The sequence below is a fragment of the Ammospiza nelsoni genome, chromosome 17 (assembly GCF_027579445.1).
Source record: "Ammospiza nelsoni isolate bAmmNel1 chromosome 17, bAmmNel1.pri, whole genome shotgun sequence".
In the NCBI taxonomy this organism is placed as follows: domain Eukaryota; kingdom Metazoa; phylum Chordata; class Aves; order Passeriformes; family Passerellidae; genus Ammospiza; species Ammospiza nelsoni.
In genome coordinates, this window is record NC_080649.1 from 13,670,570 (window position 1) to 13,690,423 (window position 19,854).

The window sequence follows — 19,854 nt, forward strand, 5'->3', positions numbered from 1 at the left end:
CGCCACCCGCTCGGGCTGTCCGTGCCGAGCAGCTCCTGCCCGGCTGTGAGCGGCACCGAGCGCGGCGGTGAATGAGCAGCACAGCGATAAATTGGGTTTCTCTAACGTTAGGAGCGTTTTAATAGGAACCATGAGCTGTACATCCTCTGGGAGCAGGCGACCTCTGCCTTCGGTCCCACCTCTGGCTGCCGAGACCCTTTTCTCCTCGGTGGTGGCGGTTCTGATACGCGCTCCCTGCTTGGGTGTCCCATCGCCCCGGGAGGGTTCAGCTGTGTCGGGAGCGGCACCGTGACCCCGCCGTGACAATTCCCGCTGCCAGCCTCGTCAGAGGCACGGGCACGCCACCCTCCGCACCCCGCCCCGCAAGGAGGCATCGGCCAGCGTGAGCAGGGGCCCGCGGGGCAGCCCCCGGCCTGTCGCCATCCTGGCCACCTCCCCGGGCAGGAGAGCCCTTCTCCAGAGAGCGAACCCAGCCAGGTGACCCACAAAAGCTTCTGCAGTGCCCAGGGCCGTACTGGGGCCGTGCTGCCCCCAGCCCAGCGCCACCGAGCCGCCAGCGGGAATTCCGTAGCCCTGCTGGAAGCCGGAGCCGGCAGCCAGCAACCTCCTGTCCGCGTAGAATCGGTACCGGCCCTGGCCCGAGGACCAGGTGAGGCACAGGTGGTGCCATCTGCCATCCAGGAGCGGCGCCACCGGCAGCTCCCGGAACTGCCCGTGCCCCAGGATGAACCGCGCGGAGCCGGGGCGATCCGCACCGCGGCCAAGCACGGCCAGCTCGCTGTGCCCGTCCCCGGTGCCGTACGAGAGGAGAGCCCCGAGGCGAGGGGCTGCCGTGGCCAGCCAGGCGCAGAGCGACACCGCCCTGAGCCCCCGGTGCGGGCCCAGCGCCAGGACGGCCCCGTGCCCAGCGGAGGGCTCGGGGAAGAGCAGGACGGCCCCGGTGCGACAGGCGGGGGAGGCGGGCACCGGGGCGGCGGGGCCGTGCCTGCCCTGTCCCGGCTGCCGGGGGGCTGGGGGCTGCTCCTGGGGAGCCGTGCTGACCGTGGGGAGCATCGCTGCCACGGTCGGGGGTGCTGCTGCTGCATCCTCAGGGCTCTCCTCATCCTCCCCGGGCGCTGCCCCGGGCCCGGCATCAGCGGGCAGCCGGTGCCCTTCGTCCTGCCGGTGCTGCTGCCCCCGCCGTGTCTTCGGGGGGCGAGGGCTGGGGGTGCTGCGGGCAGGCTGTCCCGGGGGCTGCTGCTGCTCCGGCTGCCTGTCCCGGCTCCGGGCGGTGCCTGGCACACCGTGCGGGTCGGTGCCAGCCTCCACCAGCGCGGCCGGGGGGTGGGTGAGCAGGGGCTGCGGGGGGCTCAGGGCACCCACTGTCCCCTCCAGCCTCCTCAGCCTGCGCCGTAGCCGCCGGCCAGCAGCGGCCAGGCGGGCCAGCTCCGCACCCAGGGCGGCCCGGGCAGCGTCGGCCGCCTCCGCCTGCTCGGCCAGTGCCTGGAAGCGTCCATCGATGTTGTAGGAGATGTTGTAGTTGCTGGCGATGCTCTGGAGATGGTTCAGTGTCACCTCCTGGAGCCGGAGAAACTGCAAGGGAGTGGGATGATGTGGGGCGAACCCACGGCCCCATGCCGGTCCCTGCCCAACCCGAAATGCTGGGTGCCCCCTGGCACAGGCTGGCAGCGCCCCGTCCCCGCCCGGGCACCCACCTGCTCCTCCAGGCGCCGCAGCCGCAGGAGCAGGGGGCCGGGCCGGGCCAGGGGCGCCGGGGCGCGGGTCAGGCCGCCCTGCAGGGCAGCAGCGAGGACCAGGCACAGGGGCAGTGCCATCCCCGCCATCCCGCCGCCGGGCGCGTTCTGCCTGCACGGCAAGGCCGGCCCCGGCCCCCGCAGTGTCCCCCCGGGCAGCCTCCGCCGCTGATGAGATCCGCAGGCACCGCTGGCACGGCCCCGCACCGGGGCTCCCGGCTCCGCGGGGGCGGCTGGGCCCGGCCCTGAGCTCCCGGGACTCCGCGGCTGGGGCCGGGCCGGGGGGCTCGGCTGTGAGTGGGGAAAGGTGTGGGGGATACTGGGCACGGGGCTGGATGTGGGACAGGGGGGACAGGCTGGTCAGTGCCAGCAAGGCAAGGCAGGTGGGACAGAGTGGTCAGTGCTGGCAGGACAGGGCAGGATAGGGCAGGACAGGGGGGATGGAGTGGTCAGGGCCAGCAGGACTGGACTGGACAAGGCAGGACAGGTCGGACTTAGCGGTCAGTGCTGGCAGGGCAGGACAGGACAGGGCAGCTCAGGACCGGTCGGACGGATTGGTCAGTGCTGACAGGGCAGGTCGGACGGAGCGGTCAGTGCTGGCAGGACAGGGCAGGGCAGTCGGAGCGGTCAGTGCCAGCAGGACAGGACAGGACAGGTCAGACGGAGCGGTCAGTGCCAGCAGGACAGGACAGGACCGGTAGCACGGAGCGGTCCGTGCCCTCAGGACGCTGCGCTGCCGCAGGGCCACCACGAGAGGGCAGCACGAGCGCGCAGCGGCGCACCAGGTGGGCGGGGCTTTAGAGCAATGGGCGTGGCTTCAATACACTGCCGGCGCCCCCGCCCTCTCCTTGGCCCCGCCCCGTACCCTTGAGCCCGCAGAAGATGGCGGCTGCGGCCCTCGCCCGCCGGATCGGCCGCTCAGGTGCGCCCGGACCCTGCCCCGACCGCTCCCTGCAGCGAGCTCGGCTGTCCCCGAGCCCCTGCTCCTCTCTGTGACCCTCCCTTACCGTCAGGGTGTTCCACTTGTCCCCCTGTCCTGTATCCTCCCTGAGCGGGTCGGGGTGTCCCCGTGTCCCGCCGTGTCCCCGCAGATGGTTTTGGGGAGCGCCCCTCACGCCTGTGAGGGCTGTGCCCTTCCCGTCCTTACCTGTCTGTGTCCCCAGGTGTGCTGCCCCTGTGCTGCCGCCCCCCAGCGTGGGACAGGGCCCCCCGGCCGCCCCCCAGTCCCCCGCAGCCCCCGGGCCTCCCGCTCGCCCCGTGCCGCTCCTTCAGCAACAACAAGATCCAGGTGGAGCTGGACGAGAGCTCAGGTACGGCGGGGTCACCCTCAACCCACGGGCGTGTGGGGACATCCCTTCCACCCCTGTCCCGTGGCATGTGTGGCTCTGGGCTTGGAAAGTCACCAAAGTCCCCCAGGTGTTGCTGCTGCAGCTGCTTTGGGGGCTCAGGGAGAAGCGTTTGGGGTTGGGAATCTCATCAGTTGTGGGCACTTCAGGTGGTACAAACAAATCCTGACTGGCATTGTTCCCTGCCTGTGCATTGTCCCCTCTCTGGGGTCCCTGTTTTGGGCACCTGGCAGAGTGGCAGTGCTCCATCAGGGAAGAGCTGTGGGGAATTCCTGTGACCCGGCTGCCAGGAATAGCTGTCACGTTCCCATGTCCCTGCTCTGTACAAAGGTGCCCAGGCCTCTTCTGTGGCTTCCCAGCTCCTGCTTTCAGGTGTCTGGCTGTGTCCTTGTGCTGTTCCCAGCTGGTCATGGCTGCAGCACTCAGGAAGAACCTTTTGGGTAGGGTAGTGCAGTGTGGGCAAGGACAAGGGCTCAGAGCCCTTCCCTGGTGCTGACAGGCTCACAGCAGGTGTGTGACCCCTGGACACACAAATGGCTGTTTGCTGTGACAGGAGCTGCAGGTTTGACCTTCCCCACTGAGCCCAGAGAGAAGGGAACTGCTGGGCACTGTGACCTGGAAGGTGGCTGGACTTTGGGACACGTGGGGTGCCACCATGCATGGCCTGCTCTGTGCTCCTGTGCACCCCCCCTGAGTGACCCTGGCTTGTGGTGGTTGTGGGCAAAGACAGGACCTTGCCCTTGGCTCTGCTGCTCTGGAAACTTTTAAACAGCCAGGAATGTTGTTGAGTGGGAGTGGGAAGCCACAGTTTGGTGAGGGAAACAGGGAGGTGGGTGAAGCTCCCCTGGGCAGGGCAGTGTGGGCTGCTGTGGGGAGGAGTCTGATGTCCCTGTGCTTGCCCTGCACAGGTGTTGCCATGATGAAGTTCAAGAGTCCCCCAGTGAACAGCCTCAGCCTGGAGTTCCTCACAGAGTTTTCCATAAGCCTGGAGAAGCTGGAGAACAACCGGGCCTGCCGGGGTGTGATCATCACCTCTGTAAGGGCTTGCTCCTGTTGGGGTCACTGCTCACTGGCAAGGGAGGGCCCCCAGGCACCTTGGAATGGCTCAGGGGGGAGGGCAGGGGGCTCTTGGAAGGACCATGATCTTCTGTGCCCTTTTCTAGCAGAGCCGTGACAACCAAGTGTTGTGCTTTGTCATGAAAATCAAATCTGCTCATCTACCAACCTGACACATCCTGTGACATCTCCTGAGCTGCTGGGAGATGCCAGTGCTTATTTTCAGATGTGGTGTGGGGACAAGGTGGTGCCTGGCAGTGGGACAGGACAGGTTTTGTGCTGTGTGGGTGATGTAGTCACACAGGCACCCTGACAATGAGAAATTGTGTTGCAAGCAGAGGCCAGCACTGCATGCCATGGTAATGGGATAATCCAGGCAGTGGGAGCACTGGGGAGGTATTTTCAGAACCCCATAAGACCCTGATTTATAGCCCATATTCATCACTTTCCCTTCCTCCATCTGCCAGGCTGAGAGCTAAAGGGTCCCTCCTTCCCTGTGACTCTCAGTGACCTCTGTCTTTTCCCAATTCCAGACTCTTCCCAAAATATTCTCCTCTGGCCTGGACATCACTGAGATGTGTGGGAAGAGCGTGGAGCACTACACTGAGTTCTGGAGAGCAGTGCAGGAGATGTGGCTGCGGCTCTACGGCTCCAACATGGTCACAGTGGCTGCAGTCAACGTAGGTCCCTTGGGCCCACCTTCCTCAGGGTGCCATTGTCACCTGCTGCAGCTGCTCTGGGCTGTGTGGGCAGGGACAGCTGAAAAACCAGGCTGGAATTCATCCAGGGATGTGTCTGTTGGGGTGTTCTGGCAAAACTCGTGTCTGTCAGTTCTGTGGGGTGTGGGAAGGTATGGCAGCGTGGGATGTGCAGGCTCTGTCTGAGCTGCAGGACTGCTGGGTTACATTTCAGCACTTCCAGCAGGTTTTGCTCCTCCAGCTGGGGTTCTTGGCCAGCAGGGAAGTGCTGCTGGAGTCTCCATGGATGGGTCATTATATTTTTGTTTTCGTTTTCCAGGGCGGTGCTGCCCTGGCAGCTCACGGTGGTGTCTGTCCACAGCCCCCCCTGAAGGCACTTGGGTTTTCTCTCAGGCATCCTGTGCAGGGCTGAGCAGCACTGAGCCGTGGAAAAGATGGTCACAAATGGAAGGAAAATCTTCCCTGTGAGGGGGGTGAGGCCCTAGAACATGTTGCCCAGAGAAGCTGTGGCTGCTCCATCCCTGGAAGTGTCCAAGGCCAGGCTGGATGGAGTTCTGAGCAACCTGATCTAGTGGAAGGTGGCCTGCCTGTAGCAGGGGCTGGGAATGAAATGGGCTTTGAGGTGCCTCCTAACCCAAACCCTCCTGTGGCTCTGTGAAACCCTGATAAACATCAGAAATGTTCTTTAGAACTGTTTTGAATCAGGTGATCAGAAATTTGGGGGACATCTGCTCTGTCTTCCTGGTGTCTTCTGTGCTCTGGAGTGATCAGCAAGGCTGGGGGTGTTTGTAGCTATGTCCTGGTCTCACTGTGTCCTTCTCTCTGCCAGGGGTCCAGCCCAGCTGGGGGCTGCCTTGTTGCCATGTCGTGTGACTACAGGATCATGGCAGAGAACCCCAAGTTCAGCATCGGCCTGAACGAGGCCCAGCTGGGCATTGTGGCTCCCTTCTGGTAGGACACTGCCTCCCACTTGTAATATCATGTGTAGATCTCTAGAAAATTCATCTTCAAGGAGTTAATTAGTCAGTTCAGTTGGTCATGGTGGTGTGGTTTGTGTGTCAGGGGTCAGGTATTTGCAGCTGCAGGAGATGACACCTCATTTCTGTCCTGTCCTGCAGGTATCTGAAAAGATTTCAGGCTGCAGAGTGTCCTCACATCCTGCACCAAGCACCTCAGTTGTGGCCTTGCAATTAACTCTAGAACTTGTGCTGGGAGATCTCATGGGTCAGGCTCATCTGGTAATGGGCTTTTCTCTGGGTACACACTGTGTTCCTGCAAAATCCCATGGTGTGGAGATCTGGAGATCTCTGAAAGCACAGGGGCACTAAGACACTGACACCCAGGCCCTTGTTTGCCCTAGGAATGTGTAAATGTACTCTTGGGAAGGAGCTTTCAGTCCCAGCAAGTGGCTACCCACAGGCACTGAGAGTAAAAAGGGCAGCTTTCTTACAGAGGAGAGGGAGCTCTCTTGGGGTACCCCCAAAAATGGCTCTACTCACACCATTTTCACATTGTGACTGAGCCCACCAGCTGCTCTTCAGAGCCTTGAGCCTGGGGAGTGGGACCAGGGTGCTCTCAGAGCCTGAGGACTGGGACCAGGATGCTCTCAGAGCCTGGGGAGTGGGACCAGGGTGCTCTCAGAGCCTGGGGAGTGGGACCAGGATGCTGTCAGAGCCTGGGGAGTGGGGCCAGGATGCTCTCAGAGCCTGGCGAGTGGGACCAGGTGCTGTCAGCTCTTGGTGTGTGGGTGAGCTGCCCCTGATTGTGGCTTTCCCTCCCATCTCTTGCAGGTTTAAGGACACGTTTGTGAATGTTGTGGGACACCGAATTGCTGAGCGCTCCCTCCAGCTGGGCTCCCTCCACCCTGCACCTGAGGCCCACAAGCTGGGCCTCGTGGATGAGCTGGTGCCAGAGGAGAAGCTCATGGAGAAGGCTGCAGCTGTCATGGCACAGTGGCTGGCCCTTCCTGGTAAAGCTCTGCCAGAACAGGAGGGGACCTGGTCCGAGTGGGAAGTGCTGGTGCCTGGGAGCAGCCCAGCAGTGCCAGCAGCCTTGGGCTAAAGGAGAGGGACACTGTGCTAATGTTCAGGGCACGTGGCTCCAGCTCAGCTCATCCTGCCAGCCCTGCTGAGTCAGTCTGGAGGTGTCTGAGCTCCACAGACAAACCAAATCTCTGTCTGTCAGTGGAGGTGTTAGCCCAGGAAAGCTGCCATGGAGCTGAGTGAACAGGCTGGGTGAGAGCTCCTGGGTGGCTGCCAGGCTGCTTTCATGGTGTGAATCAACTCTTGGCACTCTGGATGGCACTGATGGGGCTGTGCATGAGGACAGGCAGACAGCACAGGCATAGTGTGTTTGGGCTGCTCTGTGACTGCAGCACAAGGCTCCTGGGCTGGGAGAGGGCTCTCCACAGATCTGCCCATGTCACCTTTCCTCCCTGCTGTCCTGATGTTAGAGTGACACCTCACCCCCCAGAGCAAATCTCAGCTGTGCCCTCTCCTGACTTCCAGGAGGTCCTGTGAGATCCTTCCCCTAAATCAGAACTGTGTCTGGGTGGAGGTGGCTTCAGCACCCAGGTGCTGGAGCAATTCAGGGTTCCCAGTGTGTGGCTGGAGGGAGTCAGTCCTCATTTCATTGTCACAAAGTGCATGAATAAAACATCTGTGCAGCAGATGTGCTGCACATCACTGCACCTGGCTCTGTGAGGGTGTGTGCTCGAGGCCTCAGTCAGCTCCATCAGCCCCTGCTGCTCCAGCAGCATCCACATGTCCATGTGGAGTGGCACAGGCCCAGGAATGAGCTTGAGGGAGGTGTTGCTGGCTTTTGTACAGCAGGGTTGGCAGGAGCAGATTGTCCTGCAGGGATTGAAGGGGGTGGTTCAGGGGAGCTTGGAGCCACAGCAGTTTCAAATAAGGAATGTTGTTTGATTGCTGGTATGTATTGAAGGTGGATATTGGGTTCTGGAGGGCACAGAGAGAAGGAGGTACACAACTTTTTGTCATCTTTGTCAGTAGATCAGTCATTACTCCACTGAGCAGTACAACCATAATTTATTGTATGAGAGTTTAACCAGTTCAGCTCCCAGCTGATGGGTTTTTCTTTCCCCTTTCCCTGCTGCTTTCAAGAGTATTTTGCTGTGTGAACTGTCCCATTAGAGCTGCATTTGGTGGCATTGAGAGCTGGTCAGGGGTGAGACCAGGATGTGTTGCTCATCCTTGCTGTCCTCTCTGCAGACCATGCCCGCCAGCTCACCAAGACCATGATGAGGAAGGCGGTGTTGGACCGGCTGGTAGCTCACCGGGAGGAAGACATCAAAAACTTCGTCACCTTCGTCTCAAAAGAGTCCATCCAGAAGTCCCTCCGCATGTACATGGAGATGCTGAAGAAGAGGAAGAGCTGAAGCTCCAGCTGGTCCCTAGGAGGTTGAGTCACCCTCTGAAACGCTGCAGTAGCTGTTGGTCTCACAGTGAAGCCACCCGCAGTGCCAGCAGTCGGTGACGTGCCACCTGTCCCACAGCCACCCGGCTGCCCCTTCCCTTTGTGCCTGTAGAGTGCCTGACACCACTGCTGCCTTCCCCAAGGGCAGGGAGAGCCCACCCAGCCCCCAAGGAATGGACTGGGACAGGGTCTCAACACGCCACGGCCCGAGCCTGATGGTCCTTGGATGTCCTCCCTCCTGTCCAACAGTTAATCGTGAAATGAGGTTTGTCAATAAATCTTCAGTGAGGTAGGAGATGGATGCTTTGTTCCATGACTTGTCTGTGGTCACAGTGTGCTGGCTGGTGGCCTGTCCCAGGCTCTGGTTCATGGCAGTCTTCTCCAGACTGGGATCTGGGGCAGCCCATGCACAGGACTTGTGGGTGGAGCTGAGTGGAACACCTTCATGGGGATTGCTGGTGGGAGCTGGATCCTGGTCTGTGGCTGCAGGAGGAGCTCAGGCTGCCAGCTTCACCTCGACTGGGTAGTGGTCACTGACTGCCAGGGCCTGGGGGAGAGCAAAAGGTGGGAGATGTTCAGTGAGTCACTCACCCCTCACTCTGCTGCTGGGCAGTCAGTTGCCCTGCCAGAACCTTCTGCCTCCTGGAGGGGGCACACTGTGCCCAGCCCCGAGAGACTCAACACACAAGGCTCTCACGGAGAGGTGGCCAGGTGTGGCTTGGGGTGGGCACTGGCAGGGTGCCCCCTGCCCTCCAAGCTCCCATGTCTCATCTGGGGGCTCTGTGCCAGCAATGGGTTGTTGAAGGTTGGCTTGAGCTTGAGTCCTGCTCATGGAAGACAATAAAAAGCCCTGTGCCTTTCTTCCCAATGGGGACAGGCAGTGACCCCAAATCCCTTGTCCTGTTTCTACCTTTGGGTCCTTTGTCACCTTGAGCCCCTCAAAGAGACAAGGACAGCCCTGCAGCCTGGGCCAGCTCAGCTTTGGTGCCTGCTAGAGCCCCAGATGTGTGATCCTGGCTCACCTGCTCCTGGTCCAGCTGGAAAGCACGCTGGAAGTTGTAGATACCAGCTGAGTTGGACAGGACGCTTCTCTTCAGCTTGCTGCCACACACCACGATCCTGCAGGGGAGATGGGGGTGGATGGTGGGTGCCACTGCTGCCCCTGCTGGCAGTGCAGGGGGTCCCTGGGGTGCCAGGGAAGGGGACAGTGGTGCTGTGGTGGCAGCACTGACCTGTCATAGGCACAGTCTGACTTGCCCACGGTGGTGTCGGCGCTGTCGGGGATCAGCCATTTGAAGATGTCGCTGGTGCGCAGGCGGATGGACGGCCAGTCACCGGGCTGCACGTAGGAGCAGTCGGCATTGAAGTCCCCCAGGAACATCATGTTCTGCAGGGGACATGGGAGATTGAGTGGTGGGCTGTTCCTGCCACCAGCCCTCCCCTGGGGGTGGCCGGGACCACCCTGTCACAGGGCAGGAACAGGGTTCTGACCCCAGCACTCCTGCACTGGCTGTGCTCACCTCAAATCAGGGCCCCAGTGTGGGTCAGACAGTCCCTGGGGCTCAGTGCCTAACCTCTGTGTCCCCTCCCACTACTGGTGACACTCACATCATTTCCCTAACCTTTGTGTGCCCCCAGTGCTGGTGACACTCACATCGTCCCCCAACCTCTGTGTCCCCCCAGTGCTGGTGACACTCACATCAGTCCCCCACTTGTTGATGATGGCCAGGTAGACGTCGTAGAGCGCATCAATCTCAGTGACAGCATCGTGTGGGGCCGAGTGCAGGGGCACCAGCACAAACTCCTTCACCTCTGCCAAGGGAGAGGGATGTCAGCCCCATGGCCACCCCATGCCACAACCCATGGCCATTTGTTCCCCCACTTACTGGTGCTGGGTGCTGACACCCTCAGGATGAATGGCTCCCTGCTGAAGACATCCTGGGGGTCCTCATATTGGTAGGTGTCCACCACAGACACAACATCTGTCCTGTGGCAACACAAGGATGGTGACTCTGTGACTTGGCACAGCCCCTGTGTCCCCTCTGTGGTACTGGTGGCCCTGCAGTGCCATGTCACTGCCAGCACTTCCAGCCCCATTACCTGTAGATAAACAGGTACATCTCCTTGTAGTTCTCCCGTCCCAGGGGGCCACTGATCTCGTAGTCATATTGGGATGTGGATGCACTGCAGAGACACAAAGGGAGGACAGTGACATGGCTGGGACCATCCTGGATTGGCTTTGTTATGTCCAGGAGCTGGGTGGCCTGAGGGATTGCACCAGCTGGTCCTGCTCTAGAGTGCCCATGGTTCACAGTGCCCTGGTTGTGGGGTGACATGAGATACAGCACCTCTGAAGCGCCCAAAGCCTCTTCCCCAGGTGGCTCTGTGGGCACAGCATGACGTGGGGCGGCTCCTGTCACCCTTTCTCTGCAGGGACATTCCTCCCCTTCATTTGCAGCAGAGCTAAATTAGGTCAATGAGCAGCCTGGGGCTCTGCAGCACCCAGCGTCACCCTCCCTGCCCTGGCTGCTTTGTGACCATGCTGGAGGGGACACGGAAGGGGTGAGGACATGGGCTGGGCACACCTGCTCAGGAGCATTAGCTGCCTTTCGACACGGCAGCAGCAGCTTCCGCATGGTCCCGAGCCGTGCCCTCTCCAAAACTGGGTCAGCACCCAGCTGGTGGAGGGGCTGCCACCCTGCTGTGGCCAGTTTTAGCCCACCTCAGCAGCCCCTTTTCTTCCTAGGATGCCAGAACCACCCCCTCAAAGCACCATCCACTGCTGGGCCCATCCTGGGGTCCCCCTGCCACTCACCGGGTCTTGGGGTTCAAGATCTGCCTGTCCCTTCCTCCCTCTCTTCCTTCTGCCCTGTCCTGTTGGATTTTGGAGACAGAGCTTGCCAGAGCTGTAGTTCCTTTTCCTCCTGCATGCTCTGGTGAGCTTACAGCTTTCAGAAGGGATTTGTTTCACTTGCATCCCCATTCCCTTCACTGGGTTATTCTCAGCGCTGTTTTCAGTGCCTCCTCCTAACCCCAGCACATTTCTCCTAATGCCCTATTCTTTTTTCCCCCAAAATAAACTCTCTGTTGATGGATAACTTTTTTCCTCTTAGTGCTCAGGCAGCCTGGCTTTCCCTGCTGGTGCTGCTGTGCCAGTCCCAGCCCCGCTGTACCTGTTGAGCTGCTCCATGAGCTGGGTGACGGCGCTGAGGTCGGAGTCGCGCACCTCCTGCACCAGCACCACGTCGTAGCGGCGCAGCACCTGCGGGCCGAGGGGGACAGCTCAGGGCCACCCTCCCAGCCAGGAGCTCCAGCTTCAGCACCATGGGGACTTGCATGTCCCTTGGGGTAGGGCAGGTGTCCCCAGGGAGGGCTCAGAGGGACTGTAGGTTGTACCTGACACCCCAGCAAGCCTCCATCCACCCAGGCCATCCCCAGCACTGCAGTGCCATCCCATGCTCAGCCACATCCCCATGTCTCTGACACAGGAGCCTTGTTGGGGTCTGTCCCAGCACACAGCCCACCCCCATGCACTGGCTGCACTCACATTGATGATGATCTCTGCCACTTCCTTGTTGGACATCTTGGTGTCACCAAAGGATTGGATGTTGAAGGCACCGATACGCAGCATGGCAGTGGCTGGGCACAGGAGGAGAGCCACAGTCAGCAGGGACAATTCCAGTGTCACAGTCCCCATTCTTGCAGGATTGATGCTGGGTCACAGGGGTGCAGGGATGGGAGATGAACTCGGAACACTATTTTGAGTTTGGGGTAGAGGAAAAAAACAAAGTCCTTCCAAAGTCCTGGTGTGTGACAGTGTGTCATGGTGGGCATTGCCCAGAGCATGTTGCAGAGCTGGTGTGGGCAGTCTGCCAGCTCACCACTCCCAGATGAAGATAAATCCTGTCTCACCACTGTGAGCCTGCCTCTTCAGCTCCAGTGATCACCCAGCTCCACTCCCCCACCAGAGTGTCTTTGCTGCCCACCAGCCCCATCCACCATTGCCAGCATTCCAGGCACCCCAGGCTGTTCCACATCATTAAACTTCACCACAACCCCCACTGCTGGGGTAAGGAGCCTCATCCCCACTCGTCCCAGTTGATCCCAGTCCCACCTGGCTGCAGTTGAAGGCGCTGATCCCAGAGCTGTCCTCACCTGGCTGAAGGTGCAGCACCTCTGCCCTGCCGGCAGCAGGACGGGCAGCTTTATTCCCAGCAAAGCAGGATGAGTCTGACACCCCCTGGGGGTTCTGACATAACTTTGGGCTCCTTCCCACATTGGGAAACCAAAAATCCCACAGGGCGACGGGGTGGGGCCAGGCCAGCCATCCCTGTGCTGACACAGCAAAGGACAGACAGGGAGACTTGGAAATGCTGGGGCATCCCTGTGGGACTGGGTGGGTGTGTGGGACTTGGGGGCTGCCATCTGGGGGGGCATCTGGATGACAGAGTGGGCACGGTGGCCAGGCAGGAGGTGAAGGGCGCTGGCCTTAATTGGGTGATTCAGACAGTGTAATTAGAGGGAAGAGAAGGAAATGGCCAGTGTGTGGGTCAGGTAGGTGAGCACCACCAGCCACGGCAGGAGGGGATGGCTGTAAACCCCTGCAGCAGCCCCAGTGTTACCCAGAAGAGCTGCAATGTGACCCAAAGTAGCCCCAGGAGGGCTGCCATGGCCCATGGTATCACCCCAGGATGACAACAGAGCTGACTCTGGTGGCTGCTCATGCCAGGACTTGCCAGGCTCTCACGTGCAGCTCCAGGTTTTGTGTCCTCACACCCAGTCTCGGGATGAATCCCCTGTCCCTCGGTGCTGTGTCGGCACCGAAACCCCTTGGGAAGCCCCCTGGGAGCTGATTCACATCCTCCCTGCACCCTGTCAGCGCCCTGTCAGCGTGTGTGTGAGGGAGAGCCCCACAGCCAGGCAGGCTCTGCCAGGATGTGGCCCTGTGAGCTGGCAGCAGAGCATCCTGCACCCTGGAAATCCTGGAGCCCCCAGCCCCTTCCCAGAGTCCTGGCTTTGCCACCATCAGCTGAGAGGGAAGCAGAGCTCACCACCCCATGGGAGCAGGTCTCTTGATGGCAGGAGCCCTGGGAACCTCCCTGGCCCTCTGGCAGGGGGCTGAGGGGCTGCTGGGGATACTGAAGGAACCTCCCTTCCAGAGCTGCAGATGCAGGAAAGGCTCATTTTTAATGGAAGCAAAAAGCAAAAATCTTCCACAGGAGCTCAAGGACTCCTTGCAGGGACAGTGAGCAGCTTGGCTGGCACCAGTGGTGCATGGGCTCCCACGAGGGATGCAGGTGTGTGCTGAGGTGTCCTGGTAGCCACTGGTGTGGTGTCAGGCTCAGAGTGCTTTCAGGGTCACCTCCACTGGGAAATGGTCGCTGACAGCCAAAGCCTGCATGTGAGGGAGAGCAGAGTCACCCTGACAACAGTCAACTCATAAACTCTGAGCTCATGTGGACCCACTGCCACTTTCATGGCTGGCTGGGACCCCAATGCTCCACTCCAACCCCCAAAATTTAGACTGTACCCCAAAATGATCTGGAGGGTTGATTCAGTACAACAGCTGGGGTCAGACCACCCTTAGGGGCACCCTTGGGAACAGGGAGCCCTCCCACACTCCCAGGACCTATGGTGGGGCACATCCCAATGCTGGTGGGCTCACGCCTCACCCACCCCTCACTCACATCCTCGAGCTGGAGCTGGAATTTCCTCTGGAAGTTGTTGACGGTGGCAGAGCCAGGTTCAATGTCTTGGCGCAGGGCGGTGCCGCAGGCCACGATGCTGCCAAGGCATCAGGGGGGTGTCAGTGCCCCTCAGTGCTCCCTGTGCCAGCCCCCCGTGCCCCCTGCCCCGGCACCCACCGGTCGTAGGCGCAGTCGGTGTCGGCCACGGTGGTGTCGGCGCTGTCGGAGATCAGCCACTCGCAGGCGCTCAGGGAGCGCAGGCGGATGGACGGCCACTGGGAGCTCGTCACATAGGAGCAGTCAGCGTTGAAATCACCCAGGAAGATCATGTCCTGCAGGGCACAGCACTGAGTCCCTGTCCCTTTAGGGAGCAAGGGCTCCCTAAAATCTTGAGGGAGATTTCTTAATCTAAAAACCCCCCTGAGGTGACCCAGTGTGCATGGAGAAGCCCCCAGGAATGGCAGGAGGGCCATCCAGCAGCTCCCTGCTTGGAGACAACTGGGATGGCACCTGCTCTGATGGTACAAGAGGCCTCCTGTGGTGTCACAGATATCTTTTAGGAAAAACCCTTTCCTTAGGACTTTTTCTCCTAAGAAGCTGGGCCTCAAGAGCAAAATGTAAACAATGGTTATCTGCTGCTGTGGAATGCAACAGGTGGATCAGTGATTAGCTCATATTGGTTGTTTCTAATTAATAGCCAATCACAGTCAGCTGGCTTGGACAGAGAGTCCAAGCCACAAGTCTTTGTTATCATTCTTTCTGTTCTTAGCTAGCCTTCTGATAAAATCCTTTCTTCTATTCTTTTAGTATAGTTTTGATATCATAATATCATAAATCAAAGCCTCTGAAACATGGAGTCAGATCCTCGTCTCTTCCCTCATCCAAGAACCCCTGTGAACATGGTCACACTGTGGGACATGTTCACCCCACCTGCCCACCTGGCTGCCCCGGGGAGGCTCCCCAAGCTCCCCAAGCTTACATTTGTCCCCCACTTGTTGATGACATCGGTGTAGACATCGTAGAGTGCGTCGATCTCCTGTGTTGCGTGGCTGGGCTCCGAATGCAGAGGTACCAACACGAACTCCTGCACCCCTGCAGGACAGCTGGCCATCAGCCCCTGGCTTGGTGCAGTCCTGAGCAGGGAATGGGAACCCCAGGAAACTACCCCAGGCCAAGCCCCAGCTAATGGCCAGGAAAAGCAGCTGAAGGGAAAGGGTGTGATGAGTTTGGTGCTCTGCCTGTCCCTAAGACTGGAAATTCCAGTGGGGAGCTGCATGCCTTGGTGCATTGTTTGGGGTTTGCTGCTTGTTTCCCATTAGCATTTGCAAGCCAAAATGGTTTTGGGCAGGAGATGGGATAGTGTGTGTGCCCTGAGGAGGTTCTCAGGAGGTGGAGGTGATGGCACATGAGGCAGGCAGTGGAACAAAGTGGGAAATGGGACATGATGGGAGATATAAGGGATAGGGGATGACAGGTGATAGGAGATGGTTCATGATGGGAGATGGCACTCAGCCAGAGGAAGCAGATGATGGGATATGGCACAAGATGGGAGGTAGCACATAATGGGATATAGGACATGGTGGGAAGCAGCTAGAAATATGAGATGGCACACAGCTGGAGAGAGTTCATGGTGGGAGATGACAGGTGATTGGTAGATGGCACATGGTGGGAAACAGCAGAGGTTGCTGGCCACGCTGGGCAGGGAGATAGGACCCCTGGGCATCCATGGGTGGGACCCTGGTGGAGGATTGCAACCCCCCTGTGCTTGGGAGGCACAGCTCTGGGCTCAGCCCTGCATGGAGGGCACCCTGTGCCAGGTCTGGGCATCCCCAAGGTGGGCTCTGCTCACGTGTGGTTGGTGAGGAGAACTTCACAATGAAGGGCTCCCTGCTGAAGGTGTCAGTCCCACAGGATTCACAGCCATCATCGTAGTAGTAGCTTCCCAGCACGGAGACCATGTCTGACCTGAGGGAGGAGAGCAGGGCAGCCCCCAGCACTGCTCCTGCACAGCCCGGGTCCCCAAAGTACCCATCCCCTTTGGGGGCTGCTGGGGAGGGCAGCAGGTGACACCTGGCAGCATCCCTTACCTGTAGATGAAGAGGTACTGCTCCTTGTAGGTGCTCCGACCCAGGGGCACGCTGATCAATAAGTCGTAGGGGTGTTTCCCAGCACTGGGAGCAAGTTATGGAGAGGGTGAGAGGAGGCTCCTGGTGCTCCCCAGCATCCACCAGGCTCTCTCCAGCGGAGCCAGAGGTGCCCTGGCAGGGCTGGAATCCACCCCAGAGTCCCCTCTGCAGTCACTCCCATACCAAGCCATTGGCTCACCTGTTGAGCTGCTCCATGAGGTCATTGACAGCGCTCAGGTCGGCATCCCGCACCTCCTGCACCAGCACGACGTCGTACTCCGACAGGATCTGGGGGAAAATGCTCAGAGCTGCTCTCCCCTGGCCAGGAGCTGCTCTGGGGTTGCCTCTCTGGGATGCAGAGGCTCCCCGGCTGGCAGTGGGAGGGCAGCAGGGACCTCAGGGCCAGGGAGGGGACTCCGGTGCTGGTGTGCCCTGTGTGTCCACCACCACCTACCCAGCAGCTGCTCCAGGGGAGGAACCTGGGCAGCAGCAAATTCACCCAGCCTTGACTGGGAACCTGCAAGGGTGGAGATGGCCTGAGGTGGGAGATGGTGATGGGGGAAGAGCAGATGTGTGGATGGATGGATGGATGGATGGATGGATGGATGGATGGATGGATGAATGGTTGTGTGGATGGATGGGTGGGGTGGGTGGATGGATAGATGGATGGATGGATGGATGGATGGATGGATGGATGGATGGATGGATGGATGGATGGATGGAGGGATGGATGGATGGATGGATGGATGGATGGATGGATGGATGGATGGATGGATGGGGTGGGTGGGTGGATGGATGGATGGATGGATGGATGGATGGATGGATGGATGGATGGATGAATGGTTGTGTGGATGGATGGGTGGGGTGGGTGGGTGGGTGGATGGATGGATGGATGGATGGATGGATGGATGGATGGATGGGTGGGTGGGTGGGGTGGGTGGATGGATGGATGGATGGATGGATGGATGGATGGATGGATGGATGGATGGATGGATGGATGGATGAATGGTTGTGTGGATGGATGGGTGGGGTGGGTGGGTGGGTGGGTGGATGGATGGATGGATGGATGGATGGATGGATGGATGGATGGATGGATGGATGGATGGGTGGGGTGGGTGGATGGATGGATGATGGATGGATGGATGGATGGATGGATGGATGGATGGATGGATGGATGGATGGATGGATGAAGCAGGTGACCCACTGCCCAAGCTGGCTGCACCCCAGAGAGCAGAGCATGTCCAGGCCTGCTGCTCCCTGCACTCACAGAGACAATGATGTTTGCGATGGTCTGGTTGGCCATCTTGGCGTCCCCAAAGGTTCTGATGTTGAAGGCACCAATCTTCAGCGAGGTGGCCACGTGCAGCAGGAGAGCTGCGACCAGCATCGACAGCACCGGCCTCGAGGCTGCCATCCTGTGCAGAGGAGCAGAGGGGCTCAGCCCTCCTGGTGAGACGGAGATTTGGGACAATAGGGATAACCAGGGTATTCCCACTGGCCGTAGTGGTTCCACTGGGAGGTGTTTTCTGGGGAACCACCAGGATGTAGGGATTGTACCTCTGTTGCATGGGGCCTCATCCTACCTGTCCCTCCTGGAAGGAGGCCAGGTCACTCACAAGGCTGGAGTGGAAAATTCCCTGGCCAGTGAGCAAGTGCCCTTTAATGGTGACACAGAACAGTGACTTCCTCATTCCCCATGAGGAAGAGCTCAGCCTCTTCTGGCCTGGGATTGGTAGCAGTGGCCAGGGAGCCCAAAATCCCTTGGCTTGTGCCTCTCCCACCTTTCCCTGGATCAGTGGCAGTGACCCCAAAGACCCTACAGCAGCTGTGCTGGGACAGGGCAAGGCACAGATCCTCCCTGGCACCCTCCCCACCTTCCTCACTGCCTGGAGCATCCTCACCTGGGTAACCTCCCCCTCCCCCTCCCCTGCCCCATCCTCACCCAGCAGTGCCCCTGCCCCATCCTCACCCAGCTGGCTCCCTCAGGACCCTCTGCAAAGGCAGTGCTGCAGCTCCCACCCACGGGGAAGGCATTTGGGAAGGATTTCCCCTGGCACTCGACTGCCTTGGGCTAATGTTTCACCAGATCTGAGCCCTGAGCCCTGCCCAAGGCTGGGCTCCTGAGTGCCTGAACTCGCCCAGAGCCTGACAAACAGCCTGAGAGGATGGGCAAATGCTCCAGCTTTTGGCACATCAGATCTCAGCCTGAGGAAGGATCTGCTGGCCTCAGGCTCACTTTTCCTTCTGGGGCAGCTGCTCTAGTTAAATCCTCACTGTTCCCACTTGCACTCCTGCTCCAAACTCTTCCCTCTAACACTACAGTCCCTTCAGTTGATAACGCAGCCACTGGGCAATGCCATGATTTGGTCATGCCAAAATTGCCCAAAGCCCCATAAATCCTCCCCATTTCTGGAGAGCACAACAGCCTTTGAACCTCCCAGGCAGAGGCACCTACAAGAGGCATATTCACCCCCGAGTTGCACCCAGCAGAGCTTTGTGGTAGAATTGAGCTGGAGGAGGTGACACTGTCAAGGGAAGCCCCTGGGGGTGTGGGAAGAGAGGAGAGCAGGACCTACCTTTGATGTCGTCCAGGGACTCTGGAGGGGGGAGGATCTGCACCTGCATTTATGGAGAGGGACACTCTCTCCTTGCCAGGTGGGTGCCCAGCCAAGGATCATGTGAGGCCGCAGGCTCCATATGGCATTTTTCACGGAAGCAAAGGGCTGCTCAGTGAAAAAAGAGCTCTTTCAACCTCTGCCAATGCCTCCCACCACAGGTAAGGCCAAGAGGGATTAAAATGACAACAAGAGCTCTGCAAGGTGGAATGAATGTCAGAGATCTCTTGTGGGGATCAGCAGCTTCCCAACGCATGTCATGGGCAACTCTCAGTCATCACCAGATACAAATTCTCTTAAAAAGTGTTTATTTCACCAACACAAATCATTCCCACAAGGCACCCCACATTTCCAACAGGCTGTGAGTGTGCTGGGGCCAGCAGGAGCCATCTCAGCGTGGTATTTGGGTGTGAAGCCAAAATTCCCAAAAGAATAACAAATCCCTGCCATGGTGCCCATCCCCAGACCCTCCCCAGGTGGTCACCTGCAGGTGACCAGGTGGTGCTGGGGGGTGGCAGCGCTCTCCACCCCAGCCACTCACACAGCGCTGTCCCAGTGGCCTTGGCTGATGTCCCTGCCTCCGAAGGCAGCTGCTGTGGTTCCCAGAAGGTGTGCACTGATCCTCAGAGGGCTGGGGGCCCTGCCAGCCTCTCCCCTGGAGCCAGGCACCCTCCAGAGAAGGGCTGCTCCCCACCATGGGATCAGGGCTGGACCTAGAACCCCCAGCAGGCTCCCCAGGTTTCCCCAGGCAAACCCTCCATGGTCAATCCCTCTTCAGGTCAGGAACCCCCCAGGGGCCAGACCCAGGAGCAAGACCCTCCTGAGACAAGGTCCCTCCAGGTCCTGTCCCACCCAGGCTAAGGCCCCCTCAAAGCAGAGTCCCAGGGTTTAACACCACTTCTGGGCCCAGACCCCACAAAGATCAGACCCCTTTCATGCCAACACCCCCAGGGCTGGACCACCCTCAGGGCCAATCCTCCCCCCGGGGCTAAACCCCACTCCTGCACATCCCCCAAGGGCAGCAGGAACTAAAGGGCACTTCCCAAAGCCCACAGCCAAGAGCCAAGTTTCTCCCAAGGCAGGGGCCCCTGAGCCAGCCCAAGCAGCAGCCCCCAGGGCCCATATCCCCTCACGCCCAGAGCTCCAGCCCTCCATGCT

General features: G+C 59.6%; 4 protein-coding genes across 4 annotated transcripts; 1 reads left to right on the plus strand and 3 right to left on the minus strand.

Annotated features, from left to right (window-relative positions):
• Positions 1–324: 324 nt before the first annotated feature.
• Positions 325–1,859, minus strand: PTX4 (pentraxin 4). Its single transcript, XM_059484010.1, has 2 exons — positions 1,695–1,859; positions 325–1,572 (listed from the first exon to the last, which is right to left on the minus strand). The coding sequence occupies exons 1-2, from the start codon at positions 1,821–1,823 to the stop codon at positions 325–327; spliced, it is 1,377 nt and encodes a 458-aa protein (XP_059339993.1). The 5' UTR covers positions 1,824–1,859.
• A 740-nt stretch (positions 1,860–2,599) lies between these two features.
• Positions 2,600–8,563, plus strand: ECI1 (enoyl-CoA delta isomerase 1). The gene is made up of 7 exons (XM_059484218.1): positions 2,600–2,655; positions 2,897–3,043; positions 3,988–4,115; positions 4,669–4,815; positions 5,663–5,784; positions 6,624–6,802; positions 8,064–8,563. The coding sequence occupies exons 1-7, from the start codon at positions 2,616–2,618 to the stop codon at positions 8,228–8,230; spliced, it is 930 nt and encodes a 309-aa protein (XP_059340201.1). The 5' UTR covers positions 2,600–2,615; the 3' UTR covers positions 8,231–8,563.
• Positions 8,564–8,638: 75 nt separating this feature from the next.
• On the minus strand, positions 8,639–11,965 carry LOC132080860 (deoxyribonuclease-1-like 2). Its single transcript, XM_059484219.1, has 8 exons — positions 11,816–11,965; positions 11,442–11,530; positions 10,369–10,452; positions 10,155–10,255; positions 9,968–10,080; positions 9,501–9,655; positions 9,291–9,387; positions 8,639–8,815 (listed from the first exon to the last, which is right to left on the minus strand). Exons 1-8 carry the CDS (start codon positions 11,963–11,965, stop codon positions 8,765–8,767), a joined length of 840 nt encoding a protein of 279 aa, XP_059340202.1. The 3' UTR covers positions 8,639–8,764.
• Positions 11,966–13,436: 1,471 nt separating this feature from the next.
• LOC132081020 (deoxyribonuclease-1-like) lies at positions 13,437–18,673 on the minus strand. Its single transcript, XM_059484490.1, has 9 exons — positions 18,658–18,673; positions 17,349–17,496; positions 16,281–16,369; positions 16,043–16,126; positions 15,805–15,920; positions 14,935–15,047; positions 14,133–14,287; positions 13,956–14,052; positions 13,437–13,663 (listed from the first exon to the last, which is right to left on the minus strand). The coding sequence occupies exons 2-9, from the start codon at positions 17,493–17,495 to the stop codon at positions 13,610–13,612; spliced, it is 855 nt and encodes a 284-aa protein (XP_059340473.1). The 5' UTR covers position 17,496; positions 18,658–18,673; the 3' UTR covers positions 13,437–13,609.
• Positions 18,674–19,854: the final 1,181 nt, after the last annotated feature.

Coding starts and splice junctions, on each gene's coding strand:
- PTX4 (XM_059484010.1), bottom strand. CDS start 1,823: ATGGCGGGGATGGCACTGCCCCTGTGCCTGGTCCTCGCTGCTGCCCTG. Junction 1,573..1,694: donor TGCGGCGCCTGGAGGAGCAG/GTGGGTGCCCGG, acceptor ACTCCCTTGCAG/TTTCTCCGGCTCCAGGAGGT.
- ECI1 (XM_059484218.1), top strand. CDS start 2,616: ATGGCGGCTGCGGCCCTCGCCCGCCGGATCGGCCGCTCAG. Junction 3,044..3,987: donor GGAGCTGGACGAGAGCTCAG/GTACGGCGGGGT, acceptor TGCCCTGCACAG/GTGTTGCCATGATGAAGTTC. Junction 6,803..8,063: donor ACAGTGGCTGGCCCTTCCTG/GTAAAGCTCTGC, acceptor TCCTCTCTGCAG/ACCATGCCCGCCAGCTCACC.
- LOC132080860 (XM_059484219.1), bottom strand. CDS start 11,965: ATGGGGACTGTGACACTGGAATTGTCCCTGCTGACTGTGGCTCTCCTC. Junction 9,656..9,967: donor TCAACAAGTGGGGGACTGAT/GTGAGTGTCACC, acceptor TGTCCCCTGCAG/AACATGATGTTCCTGGGGGA. Junction 9,388..9,500: donor TCAGACTGTGCCTATGACAG/GTCAGTGCTGCC, acceptor TCTCCCCTGCAG/GATCGTGGTGTGTGGCAGCA.
- LOC132081020 (XM_059484490.1), bottom strand. CDS start 17,495: ATGGCAGCCTCGAGGCCGGTGCTGTCGATGCTGGTCGCAGCTCTCCTG. Junction 16,370..17,348: donor TCGCAAACATCATTGTCTCT/GTGAGTGCAGGG, acceptor ATTTTCCCCCAG/ATCCTGTCGGAGTACGACGT. Junction 14,053..14,132: donor ACCGACTGCGCCTACGACCG/GTGGGTGCCGGG, acceptor ATGCCTTGGCAG/CATCGTGGCCTGCGGCACCG.